This window comes from Gracilinanus agilis, chromosome 6 (assembly GCF_016433145.1).
Source record: "Gracilinanus agilis isolate LMUSP501 chromosome 6, AgileGrace, whole genome shotgun sequence".
Lineage (NCBI taxonomy): Eukaryota > Metazoa > Chordata > Mammalia > Didelphimorphia > Didelphidae > Gracilinanus > Gracilinanus agilis.
Window position 1 is genome coordinate 173,462,650 of NC_058135.1, and position 14,479 is coordinate 173,477,128.

General features: G+C 33.3%; 1 protein-coding gene across 1 annotated transcript in view; it reads left to right on the forward strand.

Annotated features, from left to right (window-relative positions):
- BEND4 (BEN domain containing 4) overlaps positions 1–14,479 on the forward strand; it is a 49,741-nt gene that overhangs the window by 18,281 nt on the left and 16,981 nt on the right. Inside the window, exon 3 of the mRNA XM_044682202.1 lies at positions 14,002–14,093. Coding sequence (XP_044538137.1) covers positions 14,002–14,093 — 92 coding nt within the window. The remainder of the gene's footprint in view (positions 1–14,001; positions 14,094–14,479) is intronic.

Here is a 14,479-nt window from a genome sequence, read left to right on the forward strand (position 1 = left end):
AAAGAAAGAAAGAAAGAAAGAAAGAAAGAAAGAAAGAAAGAAGAGAAAAGAAAGAAAAAAGTCCTGTGTTACATAAGCTTGGTCAACCTAAATCTATGCCAAATTAGGCACATCCAGACATTTCTTATTTTGCTTATTAGTTCATCTTCTCTCTGTCATGAGATGTGAAACAACCTCCTTTATCAGTCCTCTAGAATTCTAGTTGACCATTTAGTTCTCAAACTTTTCAAAATAGTCCATTTTTATAATAGTCATATTATTGTTCAAATTATTCTTCTGGTTCTACAGAACCAGGGAAACTGGATTTCATTTCTTTAATTGTTAGTGATTTAGAACATTTTTTTTTCATTTTACTATAGACAGATTGGGTTTCTTTGTGAGCAACTACCTGTGTAGTATATCCTTAAATAATGTCAACTGTTCTTAGAAATTTTAATCAATTCCTTATATACCTTGGAAGGGAGACCTTTATCAGACTAACTTGCTGCAAAAGAGTTTTTCCCAATAAATTGCTTCTCTTTAAATTATAGGGGTTTTTTTAGTTTTTGTCTTCAAAGTTATCCATTTTGTCTTCTGTGATCCTATCCCTTATTGGTCATTAATTCTTTCTCTATACATAAATGTAATAGAGAATTTCTTTTTTGTTTCTCTAATTTATTTATAATGTTACCTTTTATATTTAATTCACATATCCTTTTGCACCTCATCTTGGTAAAATGTGTGACATTCTGCTCTAAATCTAACTTGTTCCATACTACCGTCTAATTCCCCCAGAAGTTTTCATCAAATAATGAGTCCTTATCTCTGTTGCTGCAGTCTTTGTGTTTATTAAACACTACACTGCTAGATTCATTTGCTCCTGTATAACCAAATCATTTCATTTATTTATTTCTGTTTTTTTACCAGCACCAAATCATTTTGAGAATTGCTGCTTTATAGTAAAATTTTAGAACTGGCATTGTTAGCCCCCCCTTCAATAATTCCCTTTTTCCATTACTTTCCTTGAGATTTTTAAACATTTTTGCCTTCATAAGAATTTTTAAGTAATTCTTTGAGAGTTTGATTGATATAATATTGAATATGTAAATTAATTTAGGTGGTATTGTCATTTTTATTATGTTGGTTCAGCCAACCCCTAAACAATTAATATTTCTTCAATTACCTAGGTCTTTATTTCTCTGAACATTTTCATTAATGGAAAAAGAGAAATGGGTATTATAACTAAAAAATAGAAAACCAATTAATTGTTGTTGTTCAGTCATTTGGACTTGTCTGATTCCTTGTAACTAATTTTAAAACCCCAATTAAAAGACAAAATAGAAATCGTGATAATCACAGAAGCAATTTAGAAAAATTAAAAGCAAAGAGATTGAACTAATAAATAAAACCAAGAGCTTTTAAAAAATACAGTAAATAAACCATAAACTAATTCAATTAAAAAGAAGATAAGAAAACCAATTTGCTGGCACCAAAAATGAAAAATAAGAATTCACAAGAAATTAATAAGAAAGGAGACTCCAAAGAGACTAACTATAATGCCAATAAAACCAACAACTTAAATAAAATCAATTAACATTTACAAAAAATAAGATAGATTAACAGAAAAGGAAAGAGAGAATTTAAACAAACTAACTTCAAAAGGTGAAACTGAATAAATTACAAGGAAACTGCAAAAGAAAAAAATTCCCAGACCAGATAGGTTCACTAGTGAATTCTCTCAAACATTCAAAAAACAATTAATTCCAATATTAAAGTGTTTGCAAAAACAGCAAAGTGTAGGAATCCTACTAAATTCCTTCTATAATACAAATATGGTCTTGATACTTAAACTTACAAGAGTCAAAACAGAAAAGAGAGCTATAGACCAATTTACAGATAAACATTGATATAAACATTTTAAATAAAGTACTAGCAAAGAGGCTAACACAACATATCACAAAGACATAACACTATTCCAGGTTGGATTTATGCTGGGAATACAAAATTGGTTTAGTATTAGGAAAAATTTAAGCTTAATTAACTATGTTAATAGCAAATCCAACAAAAATCATATAGTCATACCAATAGATGCAGAAAAAGCATTTTACAAAATAAAACACCAATTTCCATTAAAAAAACAAACAAGAAAACATGAAAACTGGACCTTTTCTTAACATGCTAAATAGTATATATCTAAAACCAAGAGTCAGCATTATATGTAATGGTGATAAACTAGAATCCTTTCCAATAAAATCAGAAGTGAGACAAGGATACCTATTATCAACGCTTGTGTTTCATATAATATTAAAAGAGCTGAGTATAAAAATTAGATTTTAAAAAGAAATTGAGAGAATAAATTTAAGAAAAGAAATAAAAATATTACTTTGGCTGATATGAGGTACTTAAAGAACCCTAGAGAGTCAACTAAAAATTAATTGAAATGATAACTAGCAAAGTTACAGGATATAAAATAAACCTACATAGATTATCAATATTTTTATGTAATACCAATAAAAACCAGCAGGAAGGGACAAAAAGAGAAATTCTATTTAAACAACTGCAAAATTCCTAAAATACTTAGGTGACTACCTACACATATATAATTCATATATTACATATATGTATATATGTATAAGAACTATATAAATTCAACTATGAACCACTATGTACAAAACCATTTTCACAAAGATTGAAATTTATTACATCTTCCTGAATCCTCTTCATAATTCAGAAGAGAGACAACACTGCTTAAAATTATGCTGGTGGTCATTTTTTATTAATAATATTTGTTTCCAAATTTAATAACACTTATATTAAATCAATAGTTATCTCACACAGAAAACCAATTTGGTTTTAAATAACTGACATTGGAAAGCCAAGAAAAGAAAAAAGAAATGACTTGCAAATTATAAATAGAAGATAAATTAGGGGAGAGTTAAGGTTTAATGTCAGCAGACTTGAGTTCCCAACTATAAAGCATGTGTGAAGGCAAACCTTAATATAGCATCCCATGAGAAAGATCTGTATGTTTGGTTAGAAAGGTGTTTCAGCATGAGGAGAAAACTTGACCCAAGTAGAGAAGGAATCCCAGAGTTACTTCAACAAGTAACAAGGTCAGCTATGATTACATTATCAGGCAGTCTAATTTTTTCAGCCCATCACCTGTTTATTTTCCCAAAGCTTCCATCGCTTTATATAGCCTCTCTCCCTTAGATAAATGCAATTCCTCTTACTCTGAAGGTAAACTATCACTGGCGAAAGCAATTTTCTCCAGGAAGTAACTGGCTTACACAGCTTGTGACCTAAGCAGTTACAGTTTTACCTAATGGCCAAAAGTTGCCCTAAAGCAGTGGTTCTTAACCTTTTTGTGTGTCATAATCATCTTTAGCCTTTTTGCATAACTTCTAGACCCTTTATGAGAGTAATGTTTTTAAATAATTGAAGAAAATACTAAGGTTCTGGGAAAGGTTAATGAAAACAAAAATCTAATTTTTACCCCATCTAGTTTCATAGACCCTCCTGAAAACTATCTAAGGACTCCTTAAAGGTCCATGGACCCTAGGTTAAAAACTTGAACCTTAGAGGCTTGATCATTTTATTGGAAAGGCCAGGAACTTAATATTCCTTAGAGATCCAGATATACCGTATGCTCTGGGAGAATATATTCATTTATCATAGCTAGACAAGAACAGACAAGTTCCAAGAAAAAGAAAATACTCAGAGGGGAGGGAAAGAGGCCAAGTTATTTGGGAGGTAATGTGATGCAAAAATTCCTGTGACAATTAAAAATTCTAAGAGATTGACTTCTGGGTACGAAAATCAACTTATTGATCAGGCTAGCAATAAACAATAAATTAACTGGGCAATGATCTCTCTGGGAGATCAAAGAGCAGAAAGTCCCCTCCAACATGTTTATAAATACACTTTCGGAGTTCACCTCTTGGCCCTTCCCTAAACATCCAAGGCAACTCTAATTGGTGAATAATCAATGGGAATGTGGACCATCAAAACTCTCATCCCCTTCCCATCCCTTTGGTGATGATGGTCAGTCAAGTACATAGTGTTATGCTATGATGTCCCAAAACTAAGAGCAAATCTCAAGTAAGAGTTATAAAGTGGATGGAAAGTTATTTCACAAACACAGCCCTTTCATAGAGATAGCTTATAAAAAGGGAACAAAAAGTGTCTTAGGTTTTCTTTTTTTTTTTAAACCCTTGTACTTCGGTGTATTGTCTCATAGGTGGAAGATTGGTATGGGTGGGCAATGGGGGTCAAGTGACTTGCCCAGGGTCGCACAGCTGGGAAGTGGCTGAGACCGAGTTTGAACCTAGGACCTCCTGTCTCTAGGCCTGACTCTCACTCCACTGAGCTACCCAGCTGGCCCTGTCTTAGGTTTTCTTGAGAGAAAGGGTCAGCTTACCTTACTTGGAAGCCAATGATGTATTTTTTATTTTATACTCCTTAAATTAGTCCCTATTCTATAAACAAATCAACAAGTAATATTAAGTACCTACTATGTGCAAGGCACTGCACTAGCACTTGGGGTATAGAAAAGCATCACCAGACCCTGCTTTCAAGGACCTTACAGCCTAATGATAAGACATCATGTAAACACATTTTAAAATGGCCTTCAAATAACTAAGACATTTTCACTTATTATGAGACTACTAGCAGTGGATATTAGGTCTTTAGAGGGGAAGGGTAGGAAGAATGGAAAATCCTGTAGAGCACAGGGAAGATAAAGTAGAATTAGCAAAGAAAGAAGAAAAGAGAATTGTATTAATGGTACTTAATAGGTGAGAGAAGCTAAAGCAGGAGGAAGATGCAGAAAAAGAAAATGAGAAGGAAGGCTGCTGAACGCAGAGGACAATTCAGGAATCAGGTACCTCATTTTATATTCACAACAAATCTGCAAAGTAGGTAGGGCAGGGCAAATGTTTCATTTCTCCATTTTATAGATGAAGAAACCGGCACAGTCAAGTTAATGACCCCTTTTAGGGCACAGAGTAAGTTGACTGGCAAAGGAGAGTTTCGATTTCAAATCTAAATCCAGGAATGGCCCAGTGAAATAAAAAGATTAAAACATACAAGGGGAAAATTTCCAAAAGTGTTCCATGGGAGCCAATTATGACCTGGTGAAAATGTCTATTCATTTCTGTCATTCCTTCCTCCCAAATCTTGAGCTTCCCTCTTTCCTTCAACACACTTATTCCTATGATTGTAGTCAATATGTCAGGCAAATTGGCTTGTTAAGAAAAGAAGAAAAAAACTCAAGAAATGATAACTTTTTAAAGTCCTGACAATAAGCATGTTTCCCAAACTTCCTACTCCAGTGCCACACCATAGCATAGGGGTAACCTTGAGTTCTTGGCAGCCGGGTTGCACAGTGAACCTGGAGTCAGGAAGAAGAGAATACAAATCCAGTCTTAGACTACTACTACTATAACTTCACCTAAATTTGGTCTGCCTCAGTTTCCTCAACTGTAAAATGAGGATAATAATAGCATCTACCACCTAGTGTTTTTGTGAAGATTAAATGAAATAATATTTGTAAAGCATTTAGTCCAGGGGTGAGCACATACTAAGTGCTTAATAAATATTTGTTCCTTTCTACCCTCTTGAAAACTATGCTAAGAGTGCAAGCTCCAGAAAGCCCTGCCAAAATGAGAAGGTTATAAATATGGTCTCCTAAAAGTCTATATGGCTATTGTTGAAAGAGCAGCCTTGTTAAGGTATATCATCAGAAATCTATTGTTGCACTATGTCAGAAGATATTCAGAGCAAGTCATAGCTTCTGGTAGTTTGTATTCTGGATCTTCCAATCTGTGACAAAGTTATTTGGTAAACCATTAAAAGGTCAAATAGTACAGTAAATAATTTCCATTTCACCACTGAGTAACATGGGATTGGTATATGACATATTTTGAGATGGATTTTTTCATGTTTGGAGTCTTGAAATGAAACAACTGCATAACAAGACAGATTAAATGATGAGAGAGGGATGAGAGAGGAGAAACTGTAATCAAATTTTTAATACAGCTATCTGCAATGAAAATTAGAAAATAGAGATCCAGTGGCCTTAATATGGGAGAGAGTAGTATTAGAGCAATTTTCCCTGAGACTCTCTTATCTGACAGTCACTGCACCAGTTGCTTAGTCATTAAAGAATGCTAAAACCATGCAATCAACAGAACCATTTAAAATAGTGTCAGAAAAGCCATTCACTTGACAGCCTTAGAAAGAAACAAGAGTAATTTTGTTAAATTCATAGTACCCAAAGCTTCTTTCATAAAAACAATCCTTGGTCAATAAATTGGCATGGATCAGAATCAACTGAGATTTCAAAGGTGCACAAGTTGGGAAAGTAGCAAATTCAGATATGATCTCTGCTAGAAAAGCAACTCCAAATATATTTCCTAGGAATGGTAGGTTAGGAGCATCTTTGCATTTGACAGCATGTGAAACTGAACATTGGGAGATATAGGATAGTCTGTCTGTGATCCATTACCCTTAGTATCGCCTCTAAAATTCTATCTTAAAAAAAGAATTATCAGGATTAATTCCTTAGTTTATTTTACTCTTCCCAGAATTATCTTACTGAACTTTTTAAAATTCAGTTATATAAAGCAGTTATATAATAGAATAATTTTAAGTTTAAAAGCAATATAAATGATCAACTTAAGGCATCTTTAACAGTTAATCTGCTCATTCCATCGTAACCTCTGTTGTTCTCCATCATTCATAGTTTATTCCCTTGGAGAGAGACATGAAATTCATTTTACTTTGGCTTTTTATTTTGGCATTGACAAAGTCATATTGTGTAACTAGTCCAAAGTGGTTGATATCTTTTCTATGAATTATAATGTTTGCTTAAGACTCATTATTCAAAATAGGATCTGAGAAATATAGATCTATAAATCTCGAAAGGACCTTAGAAGCTATCTAATATCTAGATATTGGATATTGGATTTAATTAATATAGATAGAATATTAGAAGTTGTCTAATATAACCCCCTCATTTTACAGATGAAGAAAATGAGGTCTCTATCTCACAGTGTTGTTGTGAAGACTGAATGAGATAATAATTGTAAAGTGCTTATCACAGTGCCTGGTACATAGTAAGTACTATGTAAATGTTAGCTATTATTATTAGTAAGTGACTTGCCTAAGGTCACACAGGAAGGTGATGGGTACAATTGACTTTCAGGGAATAAGATCTCTAGGTCCTGATTTTATTACTAGAAGATATCCTATTAATCCTTAATTTACAGATTTAAGGAATAAATTTTAGCCTAGTAGAGGCTAAAGGCTAACACAGTGATATAGCAACTTTGACTATAGAGAAGTGAAAATGAAATGTACCATTAATATTTTGGATGACCATGGAAATTGCTCATACGTAATTATGGAGTATGGTTACCAAAAAAATTCTAGCAAAATAAAGGAAAAAACATTCAGGGAATTTCATTGCTTTCATTTTGCTGATAAAATGACAATTATCTTCTAAAAAGGTAGCACAGTTTAGCTAATTAAGCTGCTCTGTGGGCCAAGAAAAAAGATTCTTTTCTATTTTAGCCCTTGATTTGGCAGGTAAATCTTACTCAATTTTTACATATTTATAGCATAATAATATTTACCACTTGTTTTGCACATAAGATATTTTATCTGATTCTCCTCAAGGTGCCTCTGCAAATGTATTGAGGCAGAAAGGAATGCATTATTCCCCCTGGCTCTCAGTCTGATCCCCGGCCATTATGCTGGGGTTATAAAGTCTTACGTAGAGACACCTACTTCCCAGAAAGTTTTTTGAAGTCCAATATAGATTATATTAGCCAGTTTTGCTCACTAATTTGATCAATCCACCTACAATTCTGTTTTAAGCTGCGTTATCCTAAAGAGCGAGCTAGAGCTATATGGCTTAAAATATAGTAACTGACTGTAATCCAAACCAAGCCAACAAACATTGATGAAGTGCTTACTGCGTACGAGACCCTCTACCAAGCATTGGGGATTCAGAGATCAAATAAAAAGCAGTCCTATGCTCAGAGACCTTCTTTCCTTCAGTGCTCTGACACATGCAGCAAGGTGAAGAGAGCAGAATGAAGCTGCTCTATTTGGCTGTCATCACCATCACTTCTACTTATAAACTGGATTTAGGGATTTGTCACACCTATCTCTTGCAGGTTGATATTACTTTTATGGAAGAACAGGTAAGTAGGAAAGGTATGGGCTTATTAATATCAGTGAACTATGGGTTGATCATAATGCCTGACATTTATATAGCATTTTAAGGTTTGAAAAATGTGTGTATGGTGCTCCTAAAAACATTTTAGTTAATTTAAAATTTTTTATAACTTTCATTAGCTATTTTTAATTACAAAGCTACTTTAATATCCTTCATTTTAAAATTAGATTCAATAGTTTAAAATGAACTAACACTCTGAGGGTACTATCTATCTATCTATATCTATATCTATATATATATGTGTGTGTATGTGTGTGTTGTGTGTATGTATAAGATATATATCAATGAGCATATATATACATATATATACATATATATGTATATATACATGTGTGTATACTCATCTGATTCCCATAAAAACTCTAAAATATAGGGACTACAAGAATTATTATCCCCACTTGACAAATAGCTAATAGATTTAAAAATCCATCTGTTTGAATTATAGAACAGAACTTCACAAAACACAGATAAAAGTTGTAATACCATCTTGCCTGTTAGATTTTTCAAAATATTTCCTGCAAGAGTTCACTTCATGTTGAGATCAAGATACATAAGCTCACACTCATAAGACACTTGACTAGTTTTAATGTATTGGCATAAGAACAAAGCTTTAGGGAGAATATATGTCAGCTTTTGATATAGCAGCCCTGGGTCCCTTTGTTTCTCCTGGCTCTGAGACATCTATAGCTACAGTGAGATTGAAGAAAGACCTGGCCAACTCTTCTAGGTCCGCAAACTGGCCATGGGGNTGCATAACAAGACAGATTAAATGATGAGAGAGGGATGAGAGAGGAGAAACTGTAATCAAATTTTTAATACAGCTATCTGCAATGAAAATTAGAAAATAGAGATCCAGTGGCCTTAATATGGGAGAGAGTAGTATTAGAGCAATTTTCCCTGAGACTCTCTTATCTGACAGTCACTGCACCAGTTGCTTAGTCATTAAAGAATGCTAAAACCATGCAATCAACAGAACCATTTAAAATAGTGTCAGAAAAGCCATTCACTTGACAGCCTTAGAAAGAAACAAGAGTAATTTTGTTAAATTCATAGTACCCAAAGCTTCTTTCATAAAAACAATCCTTGGTCAATAAATTGGCATGGATCAGAATCAACTGAGATTTCAAAGGTGCACAAGTTGGGAAAGTAGCAAATTCAGATATGATCTCTGCTAGAAAAGCAACTCCAAATATATTTCCTAGGAATGGTAGGTTAGGAGCATCTTTGCATTTGACAGCATGTGAAACTGAACATTGGGAGATATAGGATAGTCTGTCTGTGATCCATTACCCTTAGTATCGCCTCTAAAATTCTATCTTAAAAAAAGAATTATCAGGATTAATTCCTTAGTTTATTTTACTCTTCCCAGAATTATCTTACTGAACTTTTTAAAATTCAGTTATATAAAGCAGTTATATAATAGAATAATTTTAAGTTTAAAAGCAATATAAATGATCAACTTAAGGCATCTTTAACAGTTAATCTGCTCATTCCATCGTAACCTCTGTTGTTCTCCATCATTCATAGTTTATTCCCTTGGAGAGAGACATGAAATTCATTTTACTTTGGCTTTTTATTTTGGCATTGACAAAGTCATATTGTGTAACTAGTCCAAAGTGGTTGATATCTTTTCTATGAATTATAATGTTTGCTTAAGACTCATTATTCAAAATAGGATCTGAGAAATATAGATCTATAAATCTCGAAAGGACCTTAGAAGCTATCTAATATCTAGATATTGGATATTGGATTTAATTAATATAGATAGAATATTAGAAGTTGTCTAATATAACCCCCTCATTTTACAGATGAAGAAAATGAGGTCTCTATCTCACAGTGTTGTTGTGAAGACTGAATGAGATAATAATTGTAAAGTGCTTATCACAGTGCCTGGTACATAGTAAGTACTATGTAAATGTTAGCTATTATTATTAGTAAGTGACTTGCCTAAGGTCACACAGGAAGGTGATGGGTACAATTGACTTTCAGGGAATAAGATCTCTAGGTCCTGATTTTATTACTAGAAGATATCCTATTAATCCTTAATTTACAGATTTAAGGAATAAATTTTAGCCTAGTAGAGGCTAAAGGCTAACACAGTGATATAGCAACTTTGACTATAGAGAAGTGAAAATGAAATGTACCATTAATATTTTGGATGACCATGGAAATTGCTCATACGTAATTATGGAGTATGGTTACCAAAAAAATTCTAGCAAAATAAAGGAAAAAACATTCAGGGAATTTCATTGCTTTCATTTTGCTGATAAAATGACAATTATCTTCTAAAAAGGTAGCACAGTTTAGCTAATTAAGCTGCTCTGTGGGCCAAGAAAAAAGATTCTTTTCTATTTTAGCCCTTGATTTGGCAGGTAAATCTTACTCAATTTTTACATATTTATAGCATAATAATATTTACCACTTGTTTTGCACATAAGATATTTTATCTGATTCTCCTCAAGGTGCCTCTGCAAATGTATTGAGGCAGAAAGGAATGCATTATTCCCCCTGGCTCTCAGTCTGATCCCCGGCCATTATGCTGGGGTTATAAAGTCTTACGTAGAGACACCTACTTCCCAGAAAGTTTTTTGAAGTCCAATATAGATTATATTAGCCAGTTTTGCTCACTAATTTGATCAATCCACCTACAATTCTGTTTTAAGCTGCGTTATCCTAAAGAGCGAGCTAGAGCTATATGGCTTAAAATATAGTAACTGACTGTAATCCAAACCAAGCCAACAAACATTGATGAAGTGCTTACTGCGTACGAGACCCTCTACCAAGCATTGGGGATTCAGAGATCAAATAAAAAGCAGTCCTATGCTCAGAGACCTTCTTTCCTTCAGTGCTCTGACACATGCAGCAAGGTGAAGAGAGCAGAATGAAGCTGCTCTATTTGGCTGTCATCACCATCACTTCTACTTATAAACTGGATTTAGGGATTTGTCACACCTATCTCTTGCAGGTTGATATTACTTTTATGGAAGAACAGGTAAGTAGGAAAGGTATGGGCTTATTAATATCAGTGAACTATGGGTTGATCATAATGCCTGACATTTATATAGCATTTTAAGGTTTGAAAAATGTGTGTATGGTGCTCCTAAAAACATTTTAGTTAATTTAAAATTTTTTATAACTTTCATTAGCTATTTTTAATTACAAAGCTACTTTAATATCCTTCATTTTAAAATTAGATTCAATAGTTTAAAATGAACTAACACTCTGAGGGTACTATCTATCTATCTATATCTATATCTATATATATATGTGTGTGTATGTGTGTGTTGTGTGTATGTATAAGATATATATCAATGAGCATATATATATACATATATATACATATATATGTATATATACATGTGTGTATACTCATCTGATTCCCATAAAAACTCTAAAATATAGGGACTACAAGAATTATTATCCCCACTTGACAAATAGCTAATAGATTTAAAAATCCATCTGTTTGAATTATAGAACAGAACTTCACAAAACACAGATAAAAGTTGTAATACCATCTTGCCTGTTAGATTTTTCAAAATATTTCCTGCAAGAGTTCACTTCATGTTGAGATCAAGATACATAAGCTCACACTCATAAGACACTTGACTAGTTTTAATGTATTGGCATAAGAACAAAGCTTTAGGGAGAATATATGTCAGCTTTTGATATAGCAGCCCTGGGTCCCTTTGTTTCTCCTGGCTCTGAGACATCTATAGCTACAGTGAGATTGAAGAAAGACCTGGCCAACTCTTCTAGGTCCGCAAACTGGCCATGGGGATCACACTATCATGCCTTGGGAGTTATACTCAGTAGTAAGTAAGTAAGTAAACTACTTCATTGCTCTTTCTACTAATCCTGGGTATCTATTAAGTTGCCAATCAGAAATAAGTCAAATAAGAATTCACATCAGGATTGGTAACATTGTTCTTTAATGCTTGAGATTTACCAATTATTTTGGATAATTCTATAAATATGTTTTCCCTTTGGAAAAAGGAGACAAGTTTGACCAGACTACCTCACATTAATATCTGCTCTATAATTTGATCCTCATAATGATTCTGTGAGTTCTATAAAAACAATTATTATTATTATTATTATTATTACTGTACAGATGAAGAAAAGGAGGCATAGAGAGATTAATGATTTTCCTGAGGTTGCACAGTTGAAGACAGAGGCAGGACTAGAACCCCAAAGTGTACTAATCCTCAGAAGTCATCTAAATCTCCATCATCTTCTTTTGCCCCTACCACATTTCCCTATTTCTTCTATTTTTATGTGACCAATAATTATCACTATAAGACATTCTTAATCTATCATTGTTAAGCATGGGGGAAATTGTTGAACACAATTTAAATTACAAAAGGGAGAAATAAATCTTTTCTTTTTATGTTGGAAGACATATAGTTTCATTAGTATGAGAAATCTCTTCACCAATACAAATTGCAATCCCCAAATTTGGAGAATCCTCTAGGTTTTTTTTACCTAGTTTATTTAAAACAGATGTTCTGTGCAATATCACAGCCTATTAAAAGTGACTTGTATAATCATTTAGCAAATGTCATTGAAATTGAAGGATTAAGTCAAATAACTGCTGAGGAGTTGCCTAAGAAACCTGCATATAAATATTACTAATTACCTAACTATTTGAAAGTAAGAATTTTCCCAACCTGCCTTTTAACTTCTTGTTCAAGACTTTCAAAAATGCATCAGTGAAATATGAGAGAATTAATAGTGAATATTAAAAACTCTCAAGACTGAAAAGCATTAAGCATTAGGAAAAATGTGAAAGATTTTGTTTGCTACCCAAAAAATGAAGTGAGAGACAAGAGACAAGCTGAAGAATGATCAGTGCTGGCATTTTTAAATGAGGCTCTAGTTAAATATAATGTTTATTCTCTTCTTCAATGTGAGTTCTCTATTCAGCACTCTGGACAGCCACTGAAAGACTATGGCTACAAATTAGTATTCTCAAGGTTCCCAAGACTTTTTTTCAGTTAGGTCATTCCGAGAGGGCTAATACTAAAGGATTTTTTAAAAAATCTTAAAATTTTCCCATTATTTAGTGGCACTAAACAGTTACACTACTTCCATCGTGATAGAAAAGAACTATTTCCAAAAATTTGCTTCACTAATTGGGTATGTGTTGCCCAAATGGCAACATTTATCTAAGTCTGAACTAGCTAACTAATCACCTTCAGAGAAAGGATCTGTGAAATAAGACTGGGTCTAAGTGTGTACATTTGTATATGAAGGGAAATGTCTGAATTGCATTTGGTGTTTGCCCTCTGAAAAATGTAGGAAGTAAAGATAAACCAAATAAATATTATGTCTACAATAAAAACTGCCTAGGCTACAATTTTAAAAGGGTCACATTGTTTTTGAATGTTCCTTTTAAATGATGAATCAAATTATATGAGATATATTTCTCCCTTTTTTTGGTTTCAATTGTTTATGATGCAAACTTTTCATTATCATTGTTGTTGACCTGATTTAGTCTGGTAATCTTCTTTAATCTGAAAACCCTTTGGAGTACACTGTGCTGAGGGTAGAAAACCCTTTAAAGATCTCCGAGGTTACAGCACCTGCTCTAGATTTATTCAATTGCCCAAATCAGAAGAGAAACTCATTTCTTTTACAAAATATGTCTTTGGGGAATTGACAATGCAAATCTTAGAAGGCTTTATTTAGTTAAAAATTGCTGTTGCTGCTGTTATTGTTATTGTGGTTGTTGTTTTTGCCACACTAGGAATATTCAGTAATTGCAATGTTTCCTACAGTGCCCTGCCAGACGGTCTTAGATTATTTGAAAACTGTCCTTCAGCACCATAACCAACTTATGATACCACAGCCAGCAGATCAGCCCACAGAGGTAATGTATGTTACAAAAACAAAAAGAAGCATGTTTTATGTTTTCAATTTAATTAAAAGAAAAATGACAATGTAGTAACCACCAATAAAAATCCAAAGAATGCATTGGTGACAGAATATATTTCTGAAAGCCACGGGATGACCTGTATACATGCCTTGTTGGATTTACATGAGTCTTGGAATGACAGAGGTTCAGTGGGGAAGATGCTGGACTTAGGAGTCAAGAAAACCTGAGTTCAAATTGCTATCTCAGAAACTTAGTAGCTATGGCTCTGGGCAAGTGTTTTAACCTCTTTCAGTCTTGATTTCCTCATCTTCAAAACAAGGATAACAATAGCACCTGCCTTGTAGAATCAGTGTGAGGATCACATGAAGTAATGTGTATAG